Source organism: Sinohyriopsis cumingii, chromosome 15 (assembly GCF_028554795.1).
Source record: "Sinohyriopsis cumingii isolate HCF-2022 chromosome 15, ASM2855479v2, whole genome shotgun sequence".
Lineage (NCBI taxonomy): Eukaryota > Metazoa > Mollusca > Bivalvia > Unionida > Unionidae > Sinohyriopsis > Sinohyriopsis cumingii.
Genome location: NC_142975.1, coordinates 49,214,686 through 49,240,638, shown reverse-complemented (window position 1 = coordinate 49,240,638; position 25,953 = coordinate 49,214,686). Strand labels below are relative to the sequence as shown.

The 25,953-nt window shown below is 34.2% G+C and overlaps 1 protein-coding gene across 1 annotated transcript in view; it reads right to left on the bottom strand.

The window, feature by feature from the left end:
• The window catches only part of LOC149781771 (uncharacterized), a 211,428-nt gene that overhangs the window by 26,590 nt on the left and 158,885 nt on the right, over positions 1-25,953 (bottom strand). The window contains exons 26-30 of the mRNA XM_089935925.1: positions 23,224-23,432; positions 12,930-13,074; positions 12,130-12,220; positions 5,594-5,764; positions 439-652 (exon numbers count right to left, since the gene is read on the bottom strand). Of these exons, the coding sequence (XP_089792051.1) occupies positions 439-652; positions 5,594-5,764; positions 12,130-12,220; positions 12,930-13,074; positions 23,224-23,432 (830 nt within the window). The remainder of the gene's footprint in view (positions 1-438; positions 653-5,593; positions 5,765-12,129; positions 12,221-12,929; positions 13,075-23,223; positions 23,433-25,953) is intronic.

The following is a 25,953-nucleotide window of genomic DNA, read 5'->3' as shown; positions in this document are numbered from 1 at the left end:
CAGAAAGGGTCAAATAGATTACAAATAACAAAAATGTATTTTGCTACGACAGATTAGGTCAATCCAATCCTACCTCTTTCTTAAATCATGTATATTTATATGATCAGCCTACGAAAGTCAGGTGCATTTAAGTAAGGAAGGTGGAGTTGAGCGTGTCGTGCCAAAGAGTGAGTTTAATCTTCTAAAATCTTCAAGTCTGGAGCAAGTCTGGTATACAATGAAAAGAAAATTTCTTTTTTTTATACATAAATACTGAATATATTTTGTCTTGTGGTACCAAAAACCATATACTTTAACTCATGGCTTTGCCACTTATTAAAATATTACATTTTTGATACCACAAACATAAGAAAAGAAAATCCTCTATATATTCACTGTACATTTTCACATAAATTACTTGGTTATAAACTGAGATATAAAAAAAACAAAAAGAGAAACCTTTAGCAGCAAGGTGCCACTCCTGGATGAATGTGGCAAGCAGTTTAGCACTGAAGACATGCTTGGTATGATTCTCCATTAGAGTGTATCTCCACTTGTCCAAATATTGTCTTAACACCTGGCAGTTTTTCTGGGCCAGGTAGTTGTGAAGCTGATCCTCACGTTCCATGTTCCTGGCATAAGCTGTCTTCCACCTGTCAAACAAATGTCTCACCTGGGGAATCAAAAATAGGTATATCATGTTAATAAAGTCTTATTAAAATCTGCACAATACTATGTCACCTTTGGTACTGTATATACTCGCTTATAAGTAGAGTCCAACTGCAAACTGTATAGACCCAGATCTACCATCATATCATGAGCCAGCAGATCTGAGTCTATGCAGTTTGTTAGGAGCAATCAGTAAGAAAAACAATACAGACCCAGATATGCTGGCATATTATGTGACTGCAGATCAGGGTCTATGTTCTTTGCAGTTGGACTCAAGCTGTAATTGATATAAATGGTAAGTGATCATCATTGTAAAAGATGATGATACTAGATAGTAACTTGTTGTTATGCAAAGATTATGAACTTTCTTTAGTAAACAGAAGACTATCTTTATTTGAAGATGTTTTCTCACAAACCATAGAATATGCACCTTCAGATAAAATTACTTAACTCACTTTTTATTTTAAAAAAACAGATTTTTAATTCACTTTATTGAAAAACCCACAGCAGATATGTTAGTTTCATAATATTGCATGTTTATATATACATGTCTCCATGTCCATCCATCACATTTCTTGCAAGCCAAAAAAAAACCGTTTTTAGCATTCATTACAAAATGATCAAACTTAGCAGAAGACTTCCATGTAGGTGTAGGGTTTACAGATGCAGTTAAGGTTTCCAAATTTCCCAGCATGCCCCAGTACAGGGTTAAAGGTCCAAACTACTTGGAATGCTATATCTTCTATGTTTATTAGACTTTTAATATCTATTTTTGAAAGGTTTTTAAATTACTGAAGATATATCTTACATGTTGCTCTGAGTTGGCCCCAGAGCCCTTTGACAGGGTGGTGGTAGTCAAAAGGGTTAATAAGGTAAAAAATATTGAGCATCTCCAATAGATGTCATTGCACACCCTTTCAGAATTTCGCTCTATGCCCAGCCTACTCTCATTTACATAATAAAATAACAGCATTTATGCATGAAATGGATTTCAACCCTGTCAAGGATAGAAAGGACAAAAATAATTTTTTAAAGGTACAAAAACATTTTCTTTTGTTTATGATACAGCTTTCAAACTTGGTGACTCCTGGTATGTAAATTGGCAATAAGTTTCAAAATTTCACTGCAATTCCAGTCACCATCACTTTCGATTTGAGCCTCCAAGTATGGTCAGTTAAAAGAAAACCTCTACCTTTTTGTTCTGTCGATTCAGTGTTTTATTTTATTTTGGTCAGTAAATCATGTATGTAATAATATCTGTATAGGTCCCTTGGGTGTGGGTCAAAGGGATTTTAAAAAATCATCAAAGTGTATCACTGTAGACGTCAAAGCCAAGGTGTTTGGCAGTACATAGGCAAAGAGTAAATTTAACCTCTGAACAATAACACTGGGAAGGAGTTATAGAAGACCTGAAGAAGAAAAAATATGATTCCACACAAGATATGAAGAGAGTAACGCTTTTTAGATATTTTACTCATAGCAGAAAGGCAAATAAAAAATGTAACAGTTTGGAGGTTCACACCACTGGAAAACTGTCCATAGTTAGGGTAGGGAGAGGGAGTAGGAACCTTGTTTGGTGGAAGCTGGACTAAGTATAAGCCCTGGTAATGGAATGTCACTGAAGATGTACTGCTTCTTTGCATTCAATCTGAAACTGATAACAGTTCCAAAATAGAGATATCTTGTGATGACTTTCCTCTAGTTATTATCAGAACTGTTTATTACCCAGGTTGTCCACCTGGATATTTATCCCAAGAAAGGCCCATCCCCATTGTGACAAAATTATGGCACACAATTATTAAGGGTATCTTTAGCTAATGATAAGTGGACCTCTGCTTTCTGACAAATTTATTAGGCTGGTGTCCTGGTCTTAGCAAGTAAGAATACTGCCATCTGGCATAGAAATACTGTAATGTTTTTATTAGGCTAAAACCTGGTCCTATCATGTGAGAAATACTGTAATGCATTTATTAGGCTAACACCTGGTCCTATCATGTGAGAAGTACTCAAACTGCCACTCTGGTCTTATTACGTGAGAAACACAATAATGCATTTATTAGGCTGGCACCTAGCCCTATCACATGAGAAATACTGTAACGCATTTATTAGGCTTACACCTGGTCCTATCATGTGAGAAATACTCAAACTGCCACTCTGGTCTTATTACGTGAGAAATACTATACTGCATTTATTAGGATGTCATTCTAATCTAGTCATATTACAACTAATGCTGTGTATTTATTAGGCTGGCACTCTGGTCTTGTCATGTGAGAAATACTGCAATGTATTTATTAGGCTGTCACTCTGGTCTTGTCATGTGAGAAATACTATAATGTATTTATTAGACTGACACTCTGGTTCTTGTCATGTGAGAAATACTGCAATGTATTTATTGGGCTGGCACTCTGGTCTTGTCATGTGAGAAATACTGTAATGTATTTATTAAGCTGGCACTCTTATTTTGTCATATGAGAAATGCTGTAAAGTATTAATTAGCATGGCATTCTGGTTTTACCATGTGAGAAATACTGTAATGTATTTATTAGACTGACACTCTGGTCTTGTCATGTGAAAAATACTGTAATATATTTATTAGGCTGGCACTCTTATCTTGTCATGTGAAAAATGCTGTAAAGTATTAATTAGCATAGCATTCTGGTTTTACCATGTGAGAAATACAGTAATGTATTTATTAGACTGACACTCTGGTCTTGTCATGTGAAAAATACTGTAATGTATTTATTAGGCTGGTACTCTCATCTTGTCATGTGAGAAATACTGCAATGTAATTATTAGGATGGCACTCTGGTTTTACCCTGTAGGAAATACTGTAATGTACTTATTGGTATTCCAATATCGTGATATGACAAATATTATGTGTCATTAGGCTGACGCTCTAGTCTTGTCATGTGAGAAATGATGTGCATTGCAGAAAACAACAAAAATGCAGTCAGGAGCAATGCTTTGAGATTGTATTATAGAAAAGAACAAATTTGTAACGTATACAGTGATACAAGTTTTACATCTAAAACCAAGTAGATACTAGAGGAGGTTTGATTCATGCAATCACAAAACACCAACTTCATGGAAATTAGGATTCTGAATGAAAGCATAATGATAGTGTTACTTCTTTTGCTTGCCATTGCAAATCCCTGCATCTATTCCCAGACTACTAATCCACTGCCCCCATCTAACCACTCTACCCGTAAAGCACTTGCCCCCCTCTCCAAACTCTACCCTTAAGGCACTTGCCCCCCTCCCACCACTCTACCCTTAAGGCAATTACCCTGAGTCCTGAACCCAACATTCATCACATATATAATGTGCCTTCATGTGATGACTCCATGTACAATGTTTGGTTAAACAAAGAAAAAGAAAAACCTAAAACAGGTCACTCTCCATACCATCTGTAGCAATGTAGAAAATTCTTCCACTGTCTTTCACCCTTTGTATGTTTTCAAGGAATAAAATTCATTCCATGCTAAAGTCCTACGAAAGACCTTTGATTTGACACATATGATGACATGTTTGGTGATATTCTACTTTTTCTTACACTTGGATCCCCTACCCCTAGACTGCTATGGTCAAAAAATGTATTAATATATACATGATATGTTTTGACTTATTTAGGATCTGAATCAAAATAAAAACAGAAAACAGAAAATGGACTTTTTTCTGATTAGTATTTTTTAAATTGAAAAACTCTATGGAGAGTATTCTTCTGAGTGAGTGGTGGTGCCAAACTAGTGTTAAACTAAAATCTGTAAAACGTATAGCAAGTCAACATTCCATTTGAAAAGTCGCTTACAAATTTTCAAAGCCATATCATGAATAGAAAGAAATATTTTGCAGTTACAAAGATTATAAATTGTTAGAATTTAATATCCATAACAACATGGTTTAGTGACATCCTCCATTTCTACATCTTCTCTTATGTCCCAAGGGTCAGTGTGAGGACTACAACCCATTCTATGCATAAAAAATCTCAAAGACCTTTGATCTGACACCCATGACATGTTTTGCTAATATTCTATTTGTTTACACCTCTGACCAATCCCATTCCCCCCCTCCTTTAACACCTTGGGCAACTGCTAACATTTTATGCGCATGGTATAACAGTGGTAATTCAAGAAATGTACAAAAATCAAAACCAAAATCAAGACAGAACAACATGCATTTCATAAATTGTTTAATTCTCCCATGAGACCCCTAGAATCACACTGAAATTCCAACATCCTACTGCAACTCTAGATCTATGCGAAAGTTACTTGCCATATATGTCCACTGTAGTATGAATGGTAAAAAGGTTGTTTTGTGATTAAAAGAAGCATGACAGATGTACTCAAGTATGGACACCATGCTGAAACTAATACACTTGCTGATGCAATTATAATACAGTAGAACCTGTCTTGAAAGACCACCCCTTCTGCCAAAAAAGTATGGTCTTTCAAGACAGATGGTCTATCATAACAGGTCATAACATTATATAATCAATAAATCTGTGCAATTAGAATAAGATCTCTCAAGACAGATGGTCTCACATAACAGTGGTCTTTCAAGACAGGTTTTACTGTAACTAGTATTACTGAGCTTTAGGCATTTTAACTGGATCAAAGCATTAGATAATTGGTTCAATCGAGTGTTCAAAGAATACTTAGAAATATAAAGAACACCAAATTTGAACCCTGAAAGCCAACTTTAACAAGAGAGTACTTTGTAATAAGTAATACTACTATGAATGTTTTATGTAGACTCTAAATGATTCATTACACTGAGGTTCAATTGTATAGTTAACTACTTCTTGTTTGTGTCTCCTACAAAAAGATTGTACTGTAAACTGAACTCAATAGAATGAACTCAATCTTTGAACAATGGTTGTGAATTAAAATGTTCTGATATTATTTGTAAGATCTAATTTTCATCAACAAGTAATGAACTGACTCACATGCTGCTTCTGCATTCGTAGTTGGAGCAGGTGCCCTCTTGTGTTCTGTGCCTTCTTTCTCCATAAGTGACCAATCTCAATGACCCGCTGCTGAACCATTTTCTCATGTTCTTCATGTGCGTTAAGCCTCTTGATGTGGCGACTTCTCCAAGTGTGGAAACATCTTTCAGCCTGATGAAAAACACTTTAAAATTACAGTATTTCATATCCATGGATATAAATGTAACTATGTAATTGAAAACATGTTATTGTTGTAGGGTTTAACACCACTTTTCAGCCTACGATAGGTGATACATGGTGACCAGTATTAAAGGAAGAACCCGGGAAATCACCGGAAAGAACCACTGGCCCTCGAGAAGCTACTGGCAAGCTTTCTCACATACCCACATTAGCAGAATCCGAAACTCAAACCTATGCAGACAGAGGTGAGATGGCAGTGATCCGTAATGGAGGGTACTTTAGACCACTCGGGGCCCCAAGTAAAACCATAGGTGGTCATCAGCAAGTGTGGAAGCAAAATTTGTTAGAAAATTAATTTTCCATGAAAATACTTACTTACATATTAACATTAGGAACATATGACCACCACATCTTGAATCAACCAATCACACAAGTATTCTCTACCTTCCTATAGTTAGTTACCAGTTTCTGCTTGAGTGATGCCCAGATAAGAATGCTTATATTTGTGAGGATGTGTGGCAGGGTTTAATAGTAATACGATGAGGTGAATATTCTTGGAGAAACACAATTTACTGAAAGATGTACTTTCTCCTTTGATACATTCCCTGATCACATTAATACTGGGAGAAAGAAAATAGGAGGCAATGCTGAGCATCCTATCACTACCATTGTCTCCCTCAAGGAATAAAGGATTCTTCTCTGTATGATGATAAGCTGCACCCCTAATATCAGAACACTACCCATGTAAGAAAGAAGGAAGCAATAACTTTTTCTTGATAAGCCAGAAAAAAATTATGTGACTGAGGCACCAAAGGGATGATACCTGCCACTTCCCTCATACACCCTGAAAATGGGGGCCTTTAAGCTTGTCTGATTCACTCCATGACAGAATGCTTATATCCATTTCTTTACAAGTCTGTTCGAATGTTTATGTTTGCTGTCTTTTGTGATTTCAAGTACACGGGTACTGACCAATGTGCATGTTTGTGATGAGTGAGTGACTGAGTGTGCAATCAATCACAGTGCATGATGGGGCGCTAATAATGATTCCCCATCAAACTAACCAAAATGTTCCACATTCCTCCTCTCTATTTTGGACAGACAACACCTTGAGTGATTGAGTAAGTGATCAATCACAGCGCATGATGGGGTGTTAACACCAATTCACCATCAAACTAACCAAAGTTTTTCACATTCCTCCACTCTACTTTGGACAGACAACACCTTGAGTCATCCCATTCTTACATGTGAAGAGCACTTGTCTTTCATAAGAGTGAAAGCAGGCAACAGTCATAATTTGAAAGAATTATAATGCTTCTATACTTCAACACCGGTAAGACATCGTTTGTATCTTATTGTCCTAAGATTATGAAAATGATATGATACAAATTACTGGAAAAAACTGGGAAGGAACAAAACAAACTATTCTGATTATAATGGCACATTATATGTCAGAAACTGGTCTTATGTAGCAAATTACCATAAAGACAGGAAAGGACTGAAAATACTATAGTTTTATGCTGGAAACTAATGATACATTACAGATTTTTATATATGGCGGCATGATTCATGAACAGGCTCAGATACTCGGGACATTCAAGCCAAATTTGGGACAATGGGTATCTTTGAAGACATGAATTCTGAAAAAATGTGAGAAAATAACAAAGCGAGCACAAATAAGTAATGCTTATTACTAAACATGCACATACATTTTGGCAGTGTGCATGAAAATAACAAGTACTAACCACACCATGTTACAGCAAAAGGTCAGAAATAAACAAAGTCCGTGACTGTGATAAATTCACATCAATTAAAAAAATTAATAAAACAAGGATTTCAGCATAAACCTTTTATACTCCATACTATACCATAATGGCTAAGGAAAGTTCAAGAATCCACAAGATTAGCTTAGTTTCTGTTAGAGGTATTGAATATGATATTTTTTGTATGAGCAAATTTAGCAAGAAAATACAAACAAACAATGAAAGCCATCTATCAGTGGTAAGAGGAAGGGTTGGGAAGATTTTTGTTACCCCCTCATCTGTATGGAATACTGATGGAAAAAATGAATTTTCATCTTTCTGTGATTGGTGGATTCATTGAGGTAGCGTGTCATCTTCCTAAATCAGTGTGATCAGGAAATCAATGTATTCAAAGTAATATATAAAGAGTAATACAAATTACAAGGGACAGCAATGTATAAGAAGTAATGTAAAGGACAGTAATGTATAAGAAGTAATGTAAAGGACAGCAATATATAAGAAGTAATGTAAAGGACAGTAATGTATAAGGAGTAATGTAAAGGAGAGTAATGTATAAGAAGTAATGTAAGGGAGAGTAATGTATAAAAAGTAATGTAAAGGACAGTAATGTATAAGAAGTAATGTAAATGACAGTAATGTATATGGAGTAATGTAAAGGACAGTAATGTATAAGAAGTAATGTAAAGGACAGTAATGTATAAGAAGTAATGTAAAGGACAGTAATGTATAAGGAGTAATGTAAAGGACAGTAATGTATAAGGAGTAATGTAAAGGACAGTAATGTATAAGAAGTAATGTAAAGGACAGTAATGTATAACGAGTAATGTAAAGGACAGTAATGTATAAGGAGTAATGTAAAGGACAGTAATGTATAAGAAGTAATGTAAAGGACAGTAATGTATAAGAAATGAAGGGCAGTAATGAATAAAGAATAATATAAAAGACAGAGTACAGTATTGTATAAGAAGTAATGTAAAGGACAGAAGTAATGTAAGGGAGAGTAATGTATAAAGAGTAATGTAAAGGACAGTAATGTACAAGAAGTAATGTAAATGACAGTAATGTATATGGAGTAATGTAAAGGACAGTAATGTATAAGAAGTAATGTAAAGGACAGTAATGTATATGGAGTAATGTAAAGGACAGTAATGTATAAGAAGTAATGTAAAGGACAGTAATGTATATAAAGTATTGTAAAGGGCAGTAATGTATATGGAGTAATGTAAAGGACAGTAATGTATAAAGAGTAATGTAAAGGACAGTAATGTATAAGAGTATTGTAAAGGACAGTAATGTATATGGAGTAATGTAAAAGACAGTAATGTATAAGAAATGAAGGACAGTAATGTATAAGAAGTAATGTAAAGGACAGTAATGTATAAGAAGTAATGTAAAGGACAGTAATGTATAAGAAGTAATGTAAAGGACAGTAATGTATAAGGAGTAATGTAAAGGACAGTAATGTGTAAGAAGTAATGCAAAGGACTGTAATGTATAAGAAATGAAGGGCAGTAATGTATAAAGAATAATATAAAGGACAGAGGACAGTAATGTATATGGAGTAATGTAAAGGATAGTAATGTATGAGGAGTAATGTAAAGGACAGTAATGTATATGGAGTAATGTAAAGTACAGTAATGTATAAGAACTAATGTAAAGGACAGTAATGTATATGAGTATTGTAGAGGACAGTAATGTATAAGGAGTAATGTAAAGGACAGTAATGTATAAGGAGTAATGTAAAGAACAGTAATGTATAAAGAGTAATGTAAATGACAGTAATGTATAAGATGTAAAGGACAGTAATGTATATGGAGTATTGTAAAGGACAGTAATGTATATGGAGTAATGTAAAGGACATTAATGTATATGGAGTAATATAAAGGACAGTAATGTATATGGAGTAATGTAAAGGACAGTACTGTACAAAAAGTAATGTAAAGGACAGTAATGTATAAGGAGTAATGTAAAGGACAGTAATGTATAAGAAGTAATGTAAAGGACAGTAATGTATAAGGAGTAATGTAAATGACAGTAATGTATATGGAGCAATGTAAAGGACAGTAATGTATATGGAGAAATGTAAAGGACAGTAATGTATAAGAAGTAATGTAAAGGACAGTAATGTATAAGGAGTAATGTAAAGGACAGTAATGTATATGGAGTAAGGTAAAGGACAGTAATGTATATGGAGTAATGTAAAGGACAGTAATGTATAAGAAGTAATGTAAAGGACAGTAATGTATAAGGAGTAATGTAAAGGACAGTAATGTATATGGAGTAATGTAAAGGACAGTAATGTATATGGAGTAATGTAAAGGACAGTAATGTATATAAAGTATTGTAAAGGGCAGTAATGTATATGGAGTAATGTAAAGGACAGTAATGTATAAAGAGTAATGTAAAGGACAGTAATGTATAAGAGTATTGTAAAGGACAGTAATGTATATGGAGTAATGTAAAAGACAGTAATGTATAAGAAATGAAGGACAGTAATGTATAAGAAGTAATGTAAAGGACAGTAATGTATAAGAGTATTGTAAAGGACAGTAATGTATAAAGAGTAATGTAAAGGACAGTAATATATAAGGAGTAATGTAAAGGACAGTAATGTATATGGAGTAATGTAAAAGACAGTAATGTATATGGAGTAATGTAAAGGACAGTAATGTATAAGAGTATTGTAAAGGACAGTAATGTATATGGAGTAATGTAAAGAACAGTAATATATAATAAGTAATGTAAAGGACAGTAATGTATATGGAGTAATGTAAAGGGCAGTAATGTACACACTCCCTCGACAACTTATCTCTATTTGTTGAACTTGAAGAAAATTGCGATCAAAATTGGTAACAGAAACTTTTAAATATGGTATTGCTCGTTTTATTGTAAAAAAAACAACCATTTTGAAATATCAACTTTTAATTAAAAGTCATACAATTTGTTACAACTTCTTTTCAAACAACATTCTTAGTACACTGAAATTAACGATATTCAAGGAAATTTTGATCAATGAAAATGTCACACCTAGTGGTGGCAGTACTCTAATAAATAAATACAAATTAATATTTTTAAAAATTATCAATTGAAATTTGTGTTCTAGTTCTATCTTCTAGTTCCTTTTAAGTGTAATCATCATAAATGCAATGTGTTCTCTTGTAATTAAATGTAAAATGTGTCAATCTACTGTAAAACTATGTCAGCAAGTGTTTCTCTGAAAACTTAATATTAAGTGCCAACCATGTTTTGATATCATTTGTTGTATTGTTGCACTGAATAAAAAGCGGGCATACTTTTCTATTATTATGTTAATTATGTCTTCTGGATCAAATAAAGGAGGTGAAGAAAAAAGTTAAAAGGCATATAAATTCTACATGCTTACAAGCCAACAGTCCAGGTTGTGTGTTGGGTATCTCATTTGAGCTGATTAATCGAACACCGTTATAAATGTTGTTATGTAAGTAATCTAATTAAACTACATTAAATTAACCTACTCAATTATAAATGTGAAAGCAACGCAACCAAGCAAAGATTGTATTTCATAAAATAAAGAGCTTTTTCTCACAGATATGGACCATTGTGAGGAAAATGAGTTTTAGAGAATTTGTGACTAATCAACAAAACAAAAATCCATGATGTAATACACTAATGTTTTCACTGTTACGTGTTTAGGTTCAAATAAATAGTAACACAAGAAAGAGTGAAAACAACAATCTCCAGTGAATAAATTTACATTACAATAGCATGTAATGAATATTATACAAAAAATGAAAATGAAAAACAAACAATTAAATTAAAATAAATATATATCAAATCAGAAATAATTAAATCAAATATACATAACATCACGTACCATGTTAGGTTGTTGAAACCAGTTGGATTCATGTTACTGATCTTTCCGATGTTTGAAATTTTGAAAATAAATGTATTTTGTAGAGAATAACAAAAACTTCATCAGAAAAGCACTTTATAGACAGTTATTCTCAGTGCGATTATAAAACAAGGACTTACTCATTAAACAGCCCTGTTCCCACCGCCGAACCCGCAGTTCTCTAGATGTCTTTTATAGTGCATTTTTTTAATGTCCCTTGGTAACTCACACTCGCGCTTATAGTGCAGTCTATGCTTTTGGATACCAATATACAGGAGTTATTGATGGAGAGGTGTATAAGTTGATACAAGTTGAGTAAGTTTAAGTATGTGTATGTGAGATCAATTCTAAATTTTTCTATTAAAAATATAACTTTAAAACAAAGGCCATGTTATCCATACAAAGAATAAAAATAAATATATAAGCTAAATTGAAGTTAGACAATAAAACGTACCCATTTTGAAAATAAGCATAAAGTGGATCAACTTCTGTAGCTACACACACATGTCTCATGAAAGTAATTCAATTATCAATAAATTAAAAAACAGATTATGTCATATTCCCACTGTAATAAAATTTTTATGTATAACTGAGTAAGAAATGTCTCAATAAAAAAATAAATTCATTTAAATTTTTAATTTTTTTAAAATTTGTTGTGCAAGAATGATAAGAGAGACTTACACAGACAATAAGAGACAACTGCAGACAAAGAGAAAACTTACGAGTCTGGTGTAGGATTGGACCTGGAAGGTAATAATATTTTTCTGCATGTCTTTCTGCCATTCTGCTACACTCAACCATGCATAAAGAACTCTGCAAAAAACATTTCATAAAAATAAGTTAATTTATGCTTCCTTATACAGATCTGTCCATAGTTCATAATTTATGACTTTACAGTGGTAAACAACAAACATTAGCAAAGTTGATGCCAAATTGCCTGATGAATATACGTTGTATTGTGATTTAACTTCTCAAGATCTTGTTAATATATTCCTACATGTCAAACAACAACAACAACAACAACAACAATAATAATAATAATAATAATAATAATAATAATCTTAAGCTATCTAGAATGACATAGCTGAGAGCTAGTTTACATTATGGCTCTGGAATAATAACAAATATGTTTGTAAATAGTACAGTTCTTACACGTTAACATCTACTGAATACAAGAAAACAACATAAGGTAATACAAATTATAGGTACTGTCATCACACAGATACTGTGTACAAATATTATAAGGTCATAAACTCAGGACTGATCATAAAGATATTTATAGCAGTATAATTTCTTTTCTTAAAAAACAAATAATGCTTTTTTAAGAACATGCTGCAAACTGTTCCGAAAAACTCTATCAGCAAATGCAAAAGATTTCTTAAAATACTCAAACTTTTGGAATATATAAATTACCATTTACACTCGTATGTGTAGTCTTTGCGCTAATGTTCATTAAGATACTCTAGTGCTAAATTATCAAAGACCCCGAGAGAACAGCTTTTCTAAAAATAATATGTTTTACCTTAAAAGAAGCCGCCTCTGGTACCACTTTTTGACTCGTAACTGTGTCTGTGTAGCTGAACACCAGTTATGGAACATCTGAGACACAAGGTTGTTGTTGTGACTCGACTTAACTCTGGCTGACTGCTGTTTGAGCCTCCGATTCTCTGTTAAGCAAAAAGTTACAAACACCAAATAAAGAAATAAAGGAAAAGCAAACTCCCAAGGAACATTTTCATGAGAGTTTCATTTTTATTTTGCATCAATAATGTACTGAATAATTATTATATACAGATTCCAACTATACACAAATACAATACAGACTTGCAAATATGTTGGATCTAATTGCAAACTGCACAGACACAGATCTTCAACTGCACAATGCTTAAGCAGATCTAGGTCTACCTCATGACAATGGCTCACACTATCCTTGGGTTTTATCATCTTTGGCTACATCAAACTATAAAGTAGAAATGTGACCATGGAAAAAGGATTCCCAACCAGTATCTAAGTGACCTAAATAAATGCAACACATATCCAAAGTATAATTGACTGCCAATATATGAAGTGACCTAAATGCAACACATATCCAAAATATAATTGACTGCCAATATATGAAGTGACCTAAATGCAACACATATCCAAAGTATAATTGACTGCCAATATATGAAGTGACCTAAGTGCAACACATATCCAAAGTATAATTGACTGGCAGTATGTAAGTGACCTAAATGCAACACATATCCAAAGTTTAAATGACTGCCAATATATGAAGTGACCTAAGTGCAACACATATCCAAAGTATAATTGACTGCCAGTATCTAAGTGACCTAAATGCAACACATATCCATAGTATAATTGACTGCCAATATATGAAGTGACCTAAGTGCAACACATATCCAAAGTATAATTGACTGCCAATATATGAAGTGACCTAAATGCAACACATATCCAAAGTATAATTGACTGCCAATATATGAAGTGACCTAAATGCAACACATATCCAAAGTATAATTGACTGGCAGTATGTAAGTGACCTAAATGCAACACATATCCAAAGTTTAAATGACTGCCAATATATGAAGTGACCTAAGTGCAACACATATCCAAAGTATAATTGACTGCCAGTATCTAAGTGACCTAAATGCAACACATATCCATAGTATAATTGACTGCCAATATATGAAGTGACCTAAGTGCAACACATATCCAAAGTATAATTGACTGCCAATATATGAAGTGACCTAAATGCAACACATATCCATAGTATAATTGACTGCCAATATATGAAGTGACCTAAATGCAACACATATCCAAAGTATAATTGACTGCCAATATATGAAGTGACCTAAATGCAACACATATCCATAGTATAATTGACTACCAGTATCTGAAGTCCCCTATATGCAATGCTCAACCAAAGTTTGATGGACTGGAGGACAAGGGTAAAACTATATACCTTGCCCCAAACCTGTCAACCTTTCAAAGTGACAATCTTTCCAATGTTGGACATTTTGAAAATAAATGTCATTTATAGAGAATAACAAAAACTTCATCAGAAAAAGCACCTGGGCGTGGGGTCAACCAGTAGGTGTCATGGGGCAAGATTTTGGTGGGGAACATGGTGATAAAGTCTAGAGCTCCCTCACAGAAATCTATTTTTAAACTTTTAAAAAATTCAAATTGCATTCTCAAGAAATATTTTGTTATTACAATATTTACAAACTTCTTATTCAGTAGTTGCTGATGTTTTAAAAGACTTTGAATTTCCTCATAATTATCACTGGCAAAGTTGCCATACTAAAATCTGCCATTCTGATATTCTCAACAATTCTTTGTGTGGGATTACTCCCAAGTGTCTGTACCATGTTACAACATTCCTTTGTGTGGGATTACTCGCAAGTTTCTGCACTATTCTTCAACAATCATTCATGTGGGATTACTCCCAAGTGTCTGTACCATGTTACAACATTCCTTTGTATGGGATTACTCCCAAGTTTCCGCACTATTCTACAACAATCCTTTGTGTGGGATTACTCCCAAGTGTCTGTACCATGTTACAACATTCCTTTGTGTGGGATTACTCCCAAGTTTCTGCACTATGCTAAAACAATCCTTTGTGTGAGATCAGGGTTAATACTGAACTCTGAATGATAAATTCAAAGACTTTTCCCAAACTTTCATAGACCACAAGCACAGATTTCCAATACCTATTTTCGCTAACATTTTGTATACAGGTTATATGAGAAAATGAATGCAAAATACTACAATATTGTTTAATGATGAAATTAAAACTATAATTAAGTTCCTAAAATTGATTTATAATGATCTGGAAGATAGGTTAACATTCATTGTTATTTCAGAAATATGTAACTTATGCATCAGATTTAATACAAAATAAATTGTTCTCTTAACAGACATCAGCTCTGCTTTAAATGCTTTATTATAGTTGCTGTTTTTTCTCTTCAATCATTTTGGAATGTAAAGCCACTGCTGTCATCTTTTCCTCTGCTCTTCTCCTAAGAGCATTTGACTCTGTGACAAGCACAATGAGTCCTCTTAACTCTGCTTCTTCTGCCTTCTGTACAGAGGAAGCATGTAGGCTGGCAATGTCAGCTTCAAGATACAGCTTTTGGCTTTAAGTTCTTCCACTTCATCCATGGCTAACTCCTGTTTCTTTCCTTTTCTGATTTTCTCCTCATGTTCCTCCTCTGCTTTCTTCTTATCCAGCTAGGCATGGTACTTTTTATGTCTTGCATAGGAGGCATATGTCATCATTTCATAGATAATGATGATTTCCAAAGGTCTGCCTGCTTTTCTCATTATGTCAATGATTAGCCTTTGAGCTCTGAGGCTTTCTCTGCTGAGGTTCTCAACAGATACCTGTTTGTTGACAGAAAATCCTCTCTCCACTGTTGCCTGCCCATGTGACAACATTTTCTGGAGAACTTTCCAAAATTCAACATATTCCTTTCTTTTGGAAAGGATGGAATAAAACACTTCATCAAGGAAGTCATCTGTTCTATTGAGGCATTTCAAGGGATGATTGTCCGATTGGACAACTTCATCCACTGATATTCCATACTGAGTCAATATTAAATTGCATCAGGACTCTACTTCTCTTCCTGCCTCACACATAATTCTGAGGAGCCAACAGAGTTTTGCTTCTCGGTTTTCCTTAACTGACAATGTACAAAATGCCTTTCATTTACATGTTTTATCCTTTTTCAGCCATTCCTTGTATTTCTCTTGTTCAACCCAGATATCACCGAAAGAGCAAAGACCTGGCATTTTTAAACACAAGGTGAAACAAAACTGAAGACATAAATCGACTGAACAAATTTTGAATCCCTGAGATTGTTACTTTCACGCACTTTCTACACAGAGCCATCTCTTGTACAATGTAACCAAAATTCAATTGGCTGAACAGTTTTGTTAAAAAAATTGTGAATTAGTGTAATGAACATTCTGATTCGCCAAAGCTGATGGACTCATCCAATCAAATTGAACGATTCATCAATAGCAAGAAGCCAGGAAAAACGACTACATCCAAATATAACGACCTAAGGCAGTTTATTTGTGATTATAATAATAAAAAAATAATAATGAGGACTTTGTATAGTGCTTAATCTTTTGATGCTCTAAGCACTTTACATTAGATAACACCTAAAAACATATATAATGATATGATTACAAAAAACAAACACCATGAAATTAGAAAACAAAAAACGTGCTGAAAATAGTTATAGTACTGACTTTCTTTGATGAGGGGTGTAGCCGGCTTGGTTTGATGAAGAGTTCATGTGTTATTGAAGTCGCCGCCAAGGCCAACTTTGGATGGCTAAACAAATGCTTGTTTGTTATTGTGGCGACAATGAAATTGAATGGGTCATCAAAAGAAAGAAACCAAGAAAACTCGACTACAGTCTGACTATACATCCCCGTTTGTTTGTACCACCTATAGATTTCAAAAAATGAAAACGTTTAATGTGATAAACAGTGCACAGAACTAAGTCAATTGAATCACTGATTTATAATTTATAACCTGACTGTGAGCAGAATGGCACTAATACTGGCATCCCCTGCACCTCTCATGCTTAACGGACTTTCCATACTAACATGGCACCATACTGCGTACACTATGGGCTACTTTATTTCCATCAGACAACATAATGACATAGTTCATCCTATTCGGTAACTGCCAGATAATTCCATAAAATACCATAACGTTGAGAGTTTGGAATTATATCCTTTGCACACATGAACATAAAAATTAAACCGCAGGTTAAATCCACATGAAATGGAAATTTGTTGTTGTCATTCTTTTCCTTTGCTTGATTCGACATTGTAAATATCAGAAGCAGACAACATATGTACACCGCTCCCTCGATAACTAGCACACAACGGGGTCCAAAAACATCGACCGCACTATAAGCGAGGGCACAAGTTACCGAGGGACCTATAAAAAAAACTAATAAAGAGATGGAGATCGACAGAGAGAGGCGAAAGGGGGGGTTGCATTGTTAAATACTCGTTTTATAATCGTGCTGAAAGTAACTGTGAATAAATATTTCTTTACAAAGGTGTTGTTCGTTTTTCTTTATAAATTACCTTTAATTTCTGGATAAAGTATCTTGAAAAGATCGTAAAAACAAACATTATTCCACGAGGTATCAGTACTCTTAACATGTGTATCGCTAAACACATTGTGTATTACATCACTGCTTTTTGTGTTGATTCGGATACATTCTAGTTTTATTGTTTGTTCAAAATGAATCAAGATTTCTTTTATCAAAAAAGATAACATTCATATCGAAAAACGACAACGTCGAAACTTGTGTTGCTCTAAAAAAAAAATCTGCTATCACTAGATAGATAGATAGATAGATACAGTAAAATGTAAAAAAATAAATTCACAAAGATAAACCATTACCAACCATGAATTTAATGGGTCTAAACGTCAGACATGTAAAAAAAAAAAAAAAAAAAAAATATTTAAATACAAATACGCGAGTGAGAATACAATAATATTTGCTGGCCAATTGTCTAACAGCAGTAGAGCTTTCTCCTCTAAAGCCCCTGGATCGCAGGTGGTTTCTGACGGCGGGGACAAACATCTTAGAAAACCACTCCATAAATATTGTTGCAGTCATCCATGCATTTCCACTATTTCTATATACAAATGGAAGGCTGTCCATATTCATGTGATGAAAACAACGGGGAGACTTGCATTTGCCAACACATAATGGTTTCATTTTATGTGTGCCAGTTTTGTTAACACAAAACAAAAGTGTTAATCTCTCTTTATTCAGCTTGAAACCCTCATTTTTGTGTGTATCATCTCTGGTAGCTAGAGTTTTGTCTGGCATCATCCGATAGCATAGACCAGCCTCATCACAATTATAAACTTGGTTGTCTGTATATCCATCACGGGTCAGTATCTCTCGGAGTTGGTTGGGATAACTAGATGCGGCCGCCTAATTTGCTGAGCGTATCTCTCCCGACAACGAATTTTGTTTTATTCCATGTCGGCGCTGGAATCTCCAAAGCCATCCATGGCTTGCCATGAAATCTGAATCAGTATCCATAGTTTTGGCCATTTTCTCTGCCTGGGCCTTGAGAATTGTTCCCGAAATCGGAATTCACGTTGCTGTGTGAACCAGGTGTACACAGCATCATCTAATTCAGTGTCGTTTACAGTGCGTGCCCGTTTCTGTTTAAATCCATCATCAGAATCAACTTCATGCAAATAATCCCAAAATTTCTTCTCATCCTTGAGCCAACCTCTGAGTGTCGACTCGGCAAGTTTAAGTTCACTACAAACTTTTGATCTTGATTCAGCATTACGAACCCTCTCTATGACAGTAAGCTTTTCATTCACCGAGTACGCCTTTCGCTTGATTCCCTTGATCTCCATGATCACATTTACAAATGATTAGGATAAATTACTGATTAATATATACTTTAATGACAATAAGTACATACTATTTGAAACCATGTTCGATTGGTCCAATTAAATTGATTGATGTTGAGACACGATATTGACCACAAGAGTTTATGCATGTAGGATTTGCATTCCTTTGAACTTTTGTATTTTTGTACGTCTTTTACCTGATTTGATACAAAAGACTGACTTAACGTGATAAAACAAAGCAGGTCTATTTTAATTGATTTTTACAATGCAACAAACACTTCCCCAAGTCGTCGATCAAAACGCAGCCGCACTTAATTAGGTTCTCACAGATGTGCTCGCGGGCATCGATGTGATGGTCAATTGACTCTTTTCATGTTTGAATAGAAGAGAACATGCAACGATTATACTGCTTACACTGCAACACAATGAAAAGATTAAAACACTAATTTCCCTGACAAGACATATTTAATTAGTGTTCATTTCATTCAGTGTTGCCACCTGTTAGCATTTACTATAATTCTTTGATCGCTGTTTCGCCGTATACATATACATTATTATTATTTACAGTGAACTGAGAAAATATTTTTTCCGATAAAATCTAACAAGATATGTGATTCCTTATTAAAACCTGAAAATTTCACAATGTTGATTCTAACTTTTCGGGCACTAACCGCCATTTTCAACGATAAAACAGGCGATATATCAAGGCTTCATTCATCAGTTCTGATCAAGATTTTCTTCATTTTTTAAAAATATTTTCTTTTAAAAAAACGGGATCCACTCCGGACACCGCGTTATAAGAGGGTTAGCGAGTTATCAGGGCGCGAGTTATCGAGGGAGCGGTGTATGTACATCTGTAGTTGTGCACACACCCCTTTGCTGAAAACATACTTGTCCAGGAACTGGAAATGGATCTCGAGCATGTCCGTCTATTATACTGAAAACTTCCATGAAACATGCAGATGATGATGGTGTTAGAGTGACTCTATTCATAGTCAGGTTAGAAATTACAAATCAGTGAATGAAAGGACTAAGTTCCTTGCACTTTTTATCACATTAAAGGTTTCCATTTTTGGAAATCGGTGGGGGGGTACAAACAAACAGGTTGGTATAGTCAGATTATACAACCGAATGTAACAACCTTGGACAATTTTATTTCTGCTTATGGAAAGAAATTAAAATTACTGGGTTTATTTCAATTTTCAAAGTTTTTTTTGAAGACCTCAGGGTAATCTGCTCAATTTTTCCAAACTTTCAAGGCCTTGAAAATGCTACCTCATTTTTCCAAAACTCTCAAAGACTTTCAAAGACCATGTGAACCCTGGAGATTACTTCCAAGTGTCTGTACTATGTTACAGCATTCCTTTGTGTGGGATTACTCCCAAGTTTCTGCACGATGCTACAACAATCCTTTATGTGGGATTACTCCCAACTGACTGTACAATGTTATAGCAGTGTGTGAGATTACTCCCAACTGTATGTACTATTATAAGCTTTGGTTCTGCCACAGTAACATTTCTGTTCAAATTTCAAGATGAAAATTAATTTTTGCCACATGATCTGCAACTGCAATCAGAATCCAATGTTCAGTTATAAATTCCACAAAAAGAACTTCATAATACATCACAGCAGTTTCCTTAATTGGAATACTGAAAAAAGGAAGTCGTTTTCTCACTGCTCTCCACTACCTTTCAATAGGACAAGTGTTTCAAGAAGCAGAGAGGTTTCTTTGTATCAGTTACTCATGCAAAGAAAACTGCTATATCCATCCTACAAACCTTGCAGGCAAGACATACCTTTTGCTTTTTAGCTGTGGTATCTTATTTGAATTGTTGGTTGGCTGATTGTGGATTTTAAGGCACAACAGCACTGTAAGGCTATACAGTACCACAAAAATGCTTATATGATAAAATAGTAAGCATCAAATAGGTATTTTACCAAAGAGCAAAAAGAGTATAAAAACAATGATGATATATATGATGAAAATATATGAAAGTTCCAGATCTTTAGGGGATGTAAATGGTGTCTATAAAAAGGAAAAACATAATAAAAGATAAATCTGAGTGATTAACAGTATAAATGCTGGTCATAAATACTCAGAAGAAATAGGACTGCACAAAAGCAATATTTTTGAAAAAATATTAACTTCCTTCAAGAAATTTAAAATGCAAGACGCATTTACAGTATCAAAATGCTCCTTCATGTGCTGAATAACATAGTAACAATTGTGTGTAGATTGGAGATCAAAATAATCTATCATAAAGTTCTTCATGGTGATGACTTCTTTACAAGAAAAGCACCCAGATGGGTTGTCTCCCTTTAATATGTAGGAATGGGTTATATAATATGACCAATTCCAATTCCTGCAGTGACTACCTTATCCCTGTAGGAAAGAAAGCATTCACCCAAGGCTGGTTTGATCACATGGAACTTGATATGATAGCATCATTCCATTATGTGTGCCACTTGCTAAATAAGGAGTTTTTTATACCAGTTTTAAAATTAGTGCATGAAATTTTAAAATCAGATGGTTGTCGTGACAAGACTATTTAGCAGCACAGTCTGCATTTTCATCACCTATAAATATTGTGAGAGTTACACAGCTTGGTTTGTTTAATAAGAACATTGGTCAGTAATGGGTTTTCCAACTTCAGCTTGTGTAGTGACTGAAGTACTAATAGTAAATCAGAGAAGATGAGAGAATTCAAGATATGTTTGGTTTTGAATTATTTCAAGGCAAGGTCTACTGCTCTCATATAAGCTGAAAATATCAATGCACCATCTTACAAGAAAACTTTTGCAGTGTGATTTCGACTAATGAAGGCTGCAGCAGCCTTTTCATCATCCTTTAAATTGTTAGTGTAAATTCTTGGGTAGTTTTTAAATTTGGAGACAAGTTCCTTATAAAAGTCATGAAAATGGAAGTATTTGTCTTGGATTTTTTTCCTTAGGTAATGCAAAAAGTACTTTGGGTTGTTTAAGAAGTCAGGAAAGTGTTACAGAAACAATATGTTCTGATTTTAGAAAGGTCAATTTTTTGTACGGTCAAGATTGGAAGATATTCTAATGCCAAAGGTAGGTATGGCATTTGGTTTATTTTGGTATCATTTTTTGTATTTGGGTCGGAAAACAGACAAAAAAGGCAGGATTCAAAGGGTTAGATGTTAGTTTTCGGGCATATTATACTGATAATGTTTTTCTACAATGTGATAGAAGTGGCTCATTTGCTTCAGACAAAAGGCTGTGCTAAACGCTTCCAGAGCAAGTTGTGTTGCTTGATATTGAATTGGGTCAAGTGTACTTTCTGTCTGAACCATAAACAACACAACCTCAGTCCAGTTTGGATGTAATAAAGGTTCTATATAGGTTAAGAATGACCTTTCAAACAGAAACCATTCAGTTTGCACTCCAATTGTGACTAAATCAAAGGCTTTCAAGCACTTAGCTTTCAAATATTTTTAATGTGTTGAATGAAAGTCTCTTTTCGGTTGAAGACAATACCTAAAATCATTGTTTCCTCAACAACCGGTACAGGTGTTCCATTCAGCGTGAGTTTAGGGTCATCATGTTTTCTTTGTAGCTGACAAAAATGCATGTATATTGTTTTAGATTTTGAGCATTTGAAACCATAGGCAGTGGCCCAATTTTTAAACTTGTTTATATTTTGTTGCAATTGCCTTTCAATTTTATGCATGTGTGTCAAGCGATAACATATTAGAAAATCATCAACATGTAGGGAGAAATCCACATCAGGAACCAAACACTTGGTAATGTTATAAATTTGTATGCAAAAATAGTAACACAAAATACTGCCCTGGGACTAACCCATCTCTTGCTCCTACCTATCAGAGAGAGTGGAGCCCACTCATACCTTGAATTGCATTGCCCATTTAAAAGAAAGTTCGATATAAAAGTAGGTAGATGGCCTGTCAGAGGCAGATCGTGAAAGTCATTCATTATTCCATATTTCCATGTTGTTGGAGAAACATCAGGTAGACCAGGTTTATCAATGGGGTGGGGTTCCAATGTCCTAGACTCAGATTATGATAAACTTGTTTACTTCCACTGATAATGATCCTAATATTAAATCCATAATCATAGAAAAATATCTAGTTATATATGATACTGTTTACAAATCAATGTCCCAAATCAGGTACACTGAACTTGATATCGGGCAAGGTCAAGTTCAAAATATATATAACATATAATCATTAAGAAAAACCAACAAATACTACAAATTAAATATATGTAACATATGACAAACTTGAATGATTGCAATCATACTGGAATGATTGGCAGGTAGTGGTAAAAAACAATGAGACATTTGTGATAAAGAAGTAATCAGTCACTGTTAAAAAAATTATTACCCTTGTTTAATAACAAAGGATACATTCTAGCTTACCTGCAGTTAGTGCACGCCATGACATAAGGATCAGACCTGTATAGTTATGCCACACTTCTCCATATCTTCTAGCCACTTCAGTCTTCTGCATGTGACGTAAGCACCATGTTTTGAACACCAAAGTCGAGACTCTCCTGTCACAAAATTCCTGACTTTTTGCTTTCTTGTCATGTTTTTCTCTTGCCCAGCTTGACCATGCCGTGAAATACCTGAAAACCAAGGGCTGACCTGAAAATCTGCTTTGTTAGACATTTATCTAGTGGCTGTTCTCCAAGTTATTTCAGTGAAAACATTGCTCAGAATTTTTCAAGCAAGTTAATAACAATCGTACAATTTACCAATTTTAGTCTTTCAAGCAAGGTAGAAATTAAAAATGTTCTTGATCCTCAGACATTAAATACACAGGTTACCATCCAATCAATCTGTACAAATGACCCTAACTTCATTATATTGTTTGAATATTTATAATTGTAGTGATAATGTTGATAATGATATATTTTGATAAGCATATTCCTATACATTATTTTAAAATAAATTTAACTGTAAATATTAAGCAACTATGTTATTTATTTCACTGATTACTCTCTTCTAAATCTGGTGAATTTGTATTCCAATGAGAAAGCAAACCTAACATCAAAATTGTAATGATAAAAATTCTTACATTGGACAATGACGACCTGTGAAAACACATTTGAAATATGCAAGTGAACTTTGATCCTTGTGTGTATACCTACTTCTCCATTATAATTTTGTGTACACAGCTACGTCTCCATTATAACTGTGAGTACACCTACTTCTCCATTATAATTTTGTGTACAAAGCTACGTCTCCATTATAATTGTGTGTACACCTACTTCTCCATTATAACTGTGTGTACACCTACTTCTCCATTATAATTGTGTGTACACCTACTTCTCGTTATAATTGTGAGTACACCTACTTCTCGTTATAATTGTGAGTACACCTACTTCTCCATTATAATTGTGTGTACACCTACTTCTCGTTATAATTGTGAGTACACCTACTTCTCCATTATAATTGTGTGTACACCTACTTCTCCATTATAATTTTGTGTACACAGCTACGTCTCCATTATAACTGTGAGTACACCTACTTCTCCATTATAATTTTGTGTACAAAGCTACGTCTCCATTATAATTGTGTGTACACCTACTTCTCCATTATAACTGTGTGTACACCTACTTCTCCATTATAATTGTGTGTACACCTACTTCTCGTTATAATTGTGAGTACACCTACTTCTCCATTATAATTGTGAGTACACCTACTTCTCCATTATAATTGTGTGTACACCTACTTCTCGTTATAATTGTGAGTACACCTACTTCTCCATTATAATTGTGTGTACACCTACTTCTCCATTATAATTGTGTGTACACCTACTTCTCCATTATAATTGTGTGTACACCTACTTCTCGTTATAATTGTGAGTACACCTACTTCTCCATTATAATTGTGTGTACACCTACTTCTCGTTATAATTGTGAGTACACCTACTACTCCATTATAATTGTGTGTACACCTACTTCTCGTTATAATTGTGTGTACACCTACTTCTCGTTATAATTGTGAGTACACCTACTTCTCGTTATAATTGTGAGTACACCTACTTCTCGTTATAATTGTGAGTACACCTACTTCTCCATTATAACTGTGTGTACACCTACTTCTCGTTATAATTGTGAGTACACCTACTTCTCGTTATAATTGTGAGTACACCTACTTCTCCATTATAACTGTGTGTACACCTACTTCTCCATTATAATTGTGTGTACACCTACTTCTCGTTATAATTGTGAGTACACCTACTTCTCGTTATAATTGTGAGTACACCTACTTCTCCATTATAACTGTGTGTACACCTACTTCTCCATTATAATTGTGAGTACACCTACTTCTCGTTATAATTGTGAGTACACCTACTTCTCGTTATAATTGTGAGTACACCTACTTCTCCATTATAACTGTGTGTACACCTACTTCTCGTTATAATTGTGAGTACACCTACTTCTCCATTATAACTGTGTGTACACCTACTTCTCCATTATAATTGTGAGTACACCTACTACTCCATTATAATTGTGTACAGCTACTTCTCCATCATAAATTTGTGTGCACCTACTTCTCCATTATAATTTTGTGTAAACCTACTTCTCTATTACAATTCTGTGTCCATCTACTTCTCCATTATAGTTGTGCGTACACATGCTTCTCTATTATATATTTGTGTACACCAACGTCTCCATTGTAATTTTGTGTACACCTACTTCTCCAATGTAATTTTGTGTAAACTACTTCTCCATTATAGTTGTGTGTACACATGCTTCTCCATTATAATTTTGTGTACACCTACTTCTCCATTATAATTTTGTGTACACAGCTACGTCTCCATTATAATTGTGTGTACACCTACTTCTCCATTATAACTGTATGTACACCTACTTCTTCATTATAATTGTGAGTATACCTACTTCTCCATTATAATTTTGTGTACACAGCTACGTCTCCATTATAATTGTGTGTACACCTACTTCTCCGTTATAACTGTGTGTACACCTACTTCTCCATTATAATTGTGAGTACACCTACTTCTCGTTATAATTGTGAGTACACCTACTTCTCGTTATAATTGTGAGTACACCTACTTCTCCATTATAACTGTGTGTACACCTACTTCTCCATTATAATTGTGAGTACGCCTACTTCTCG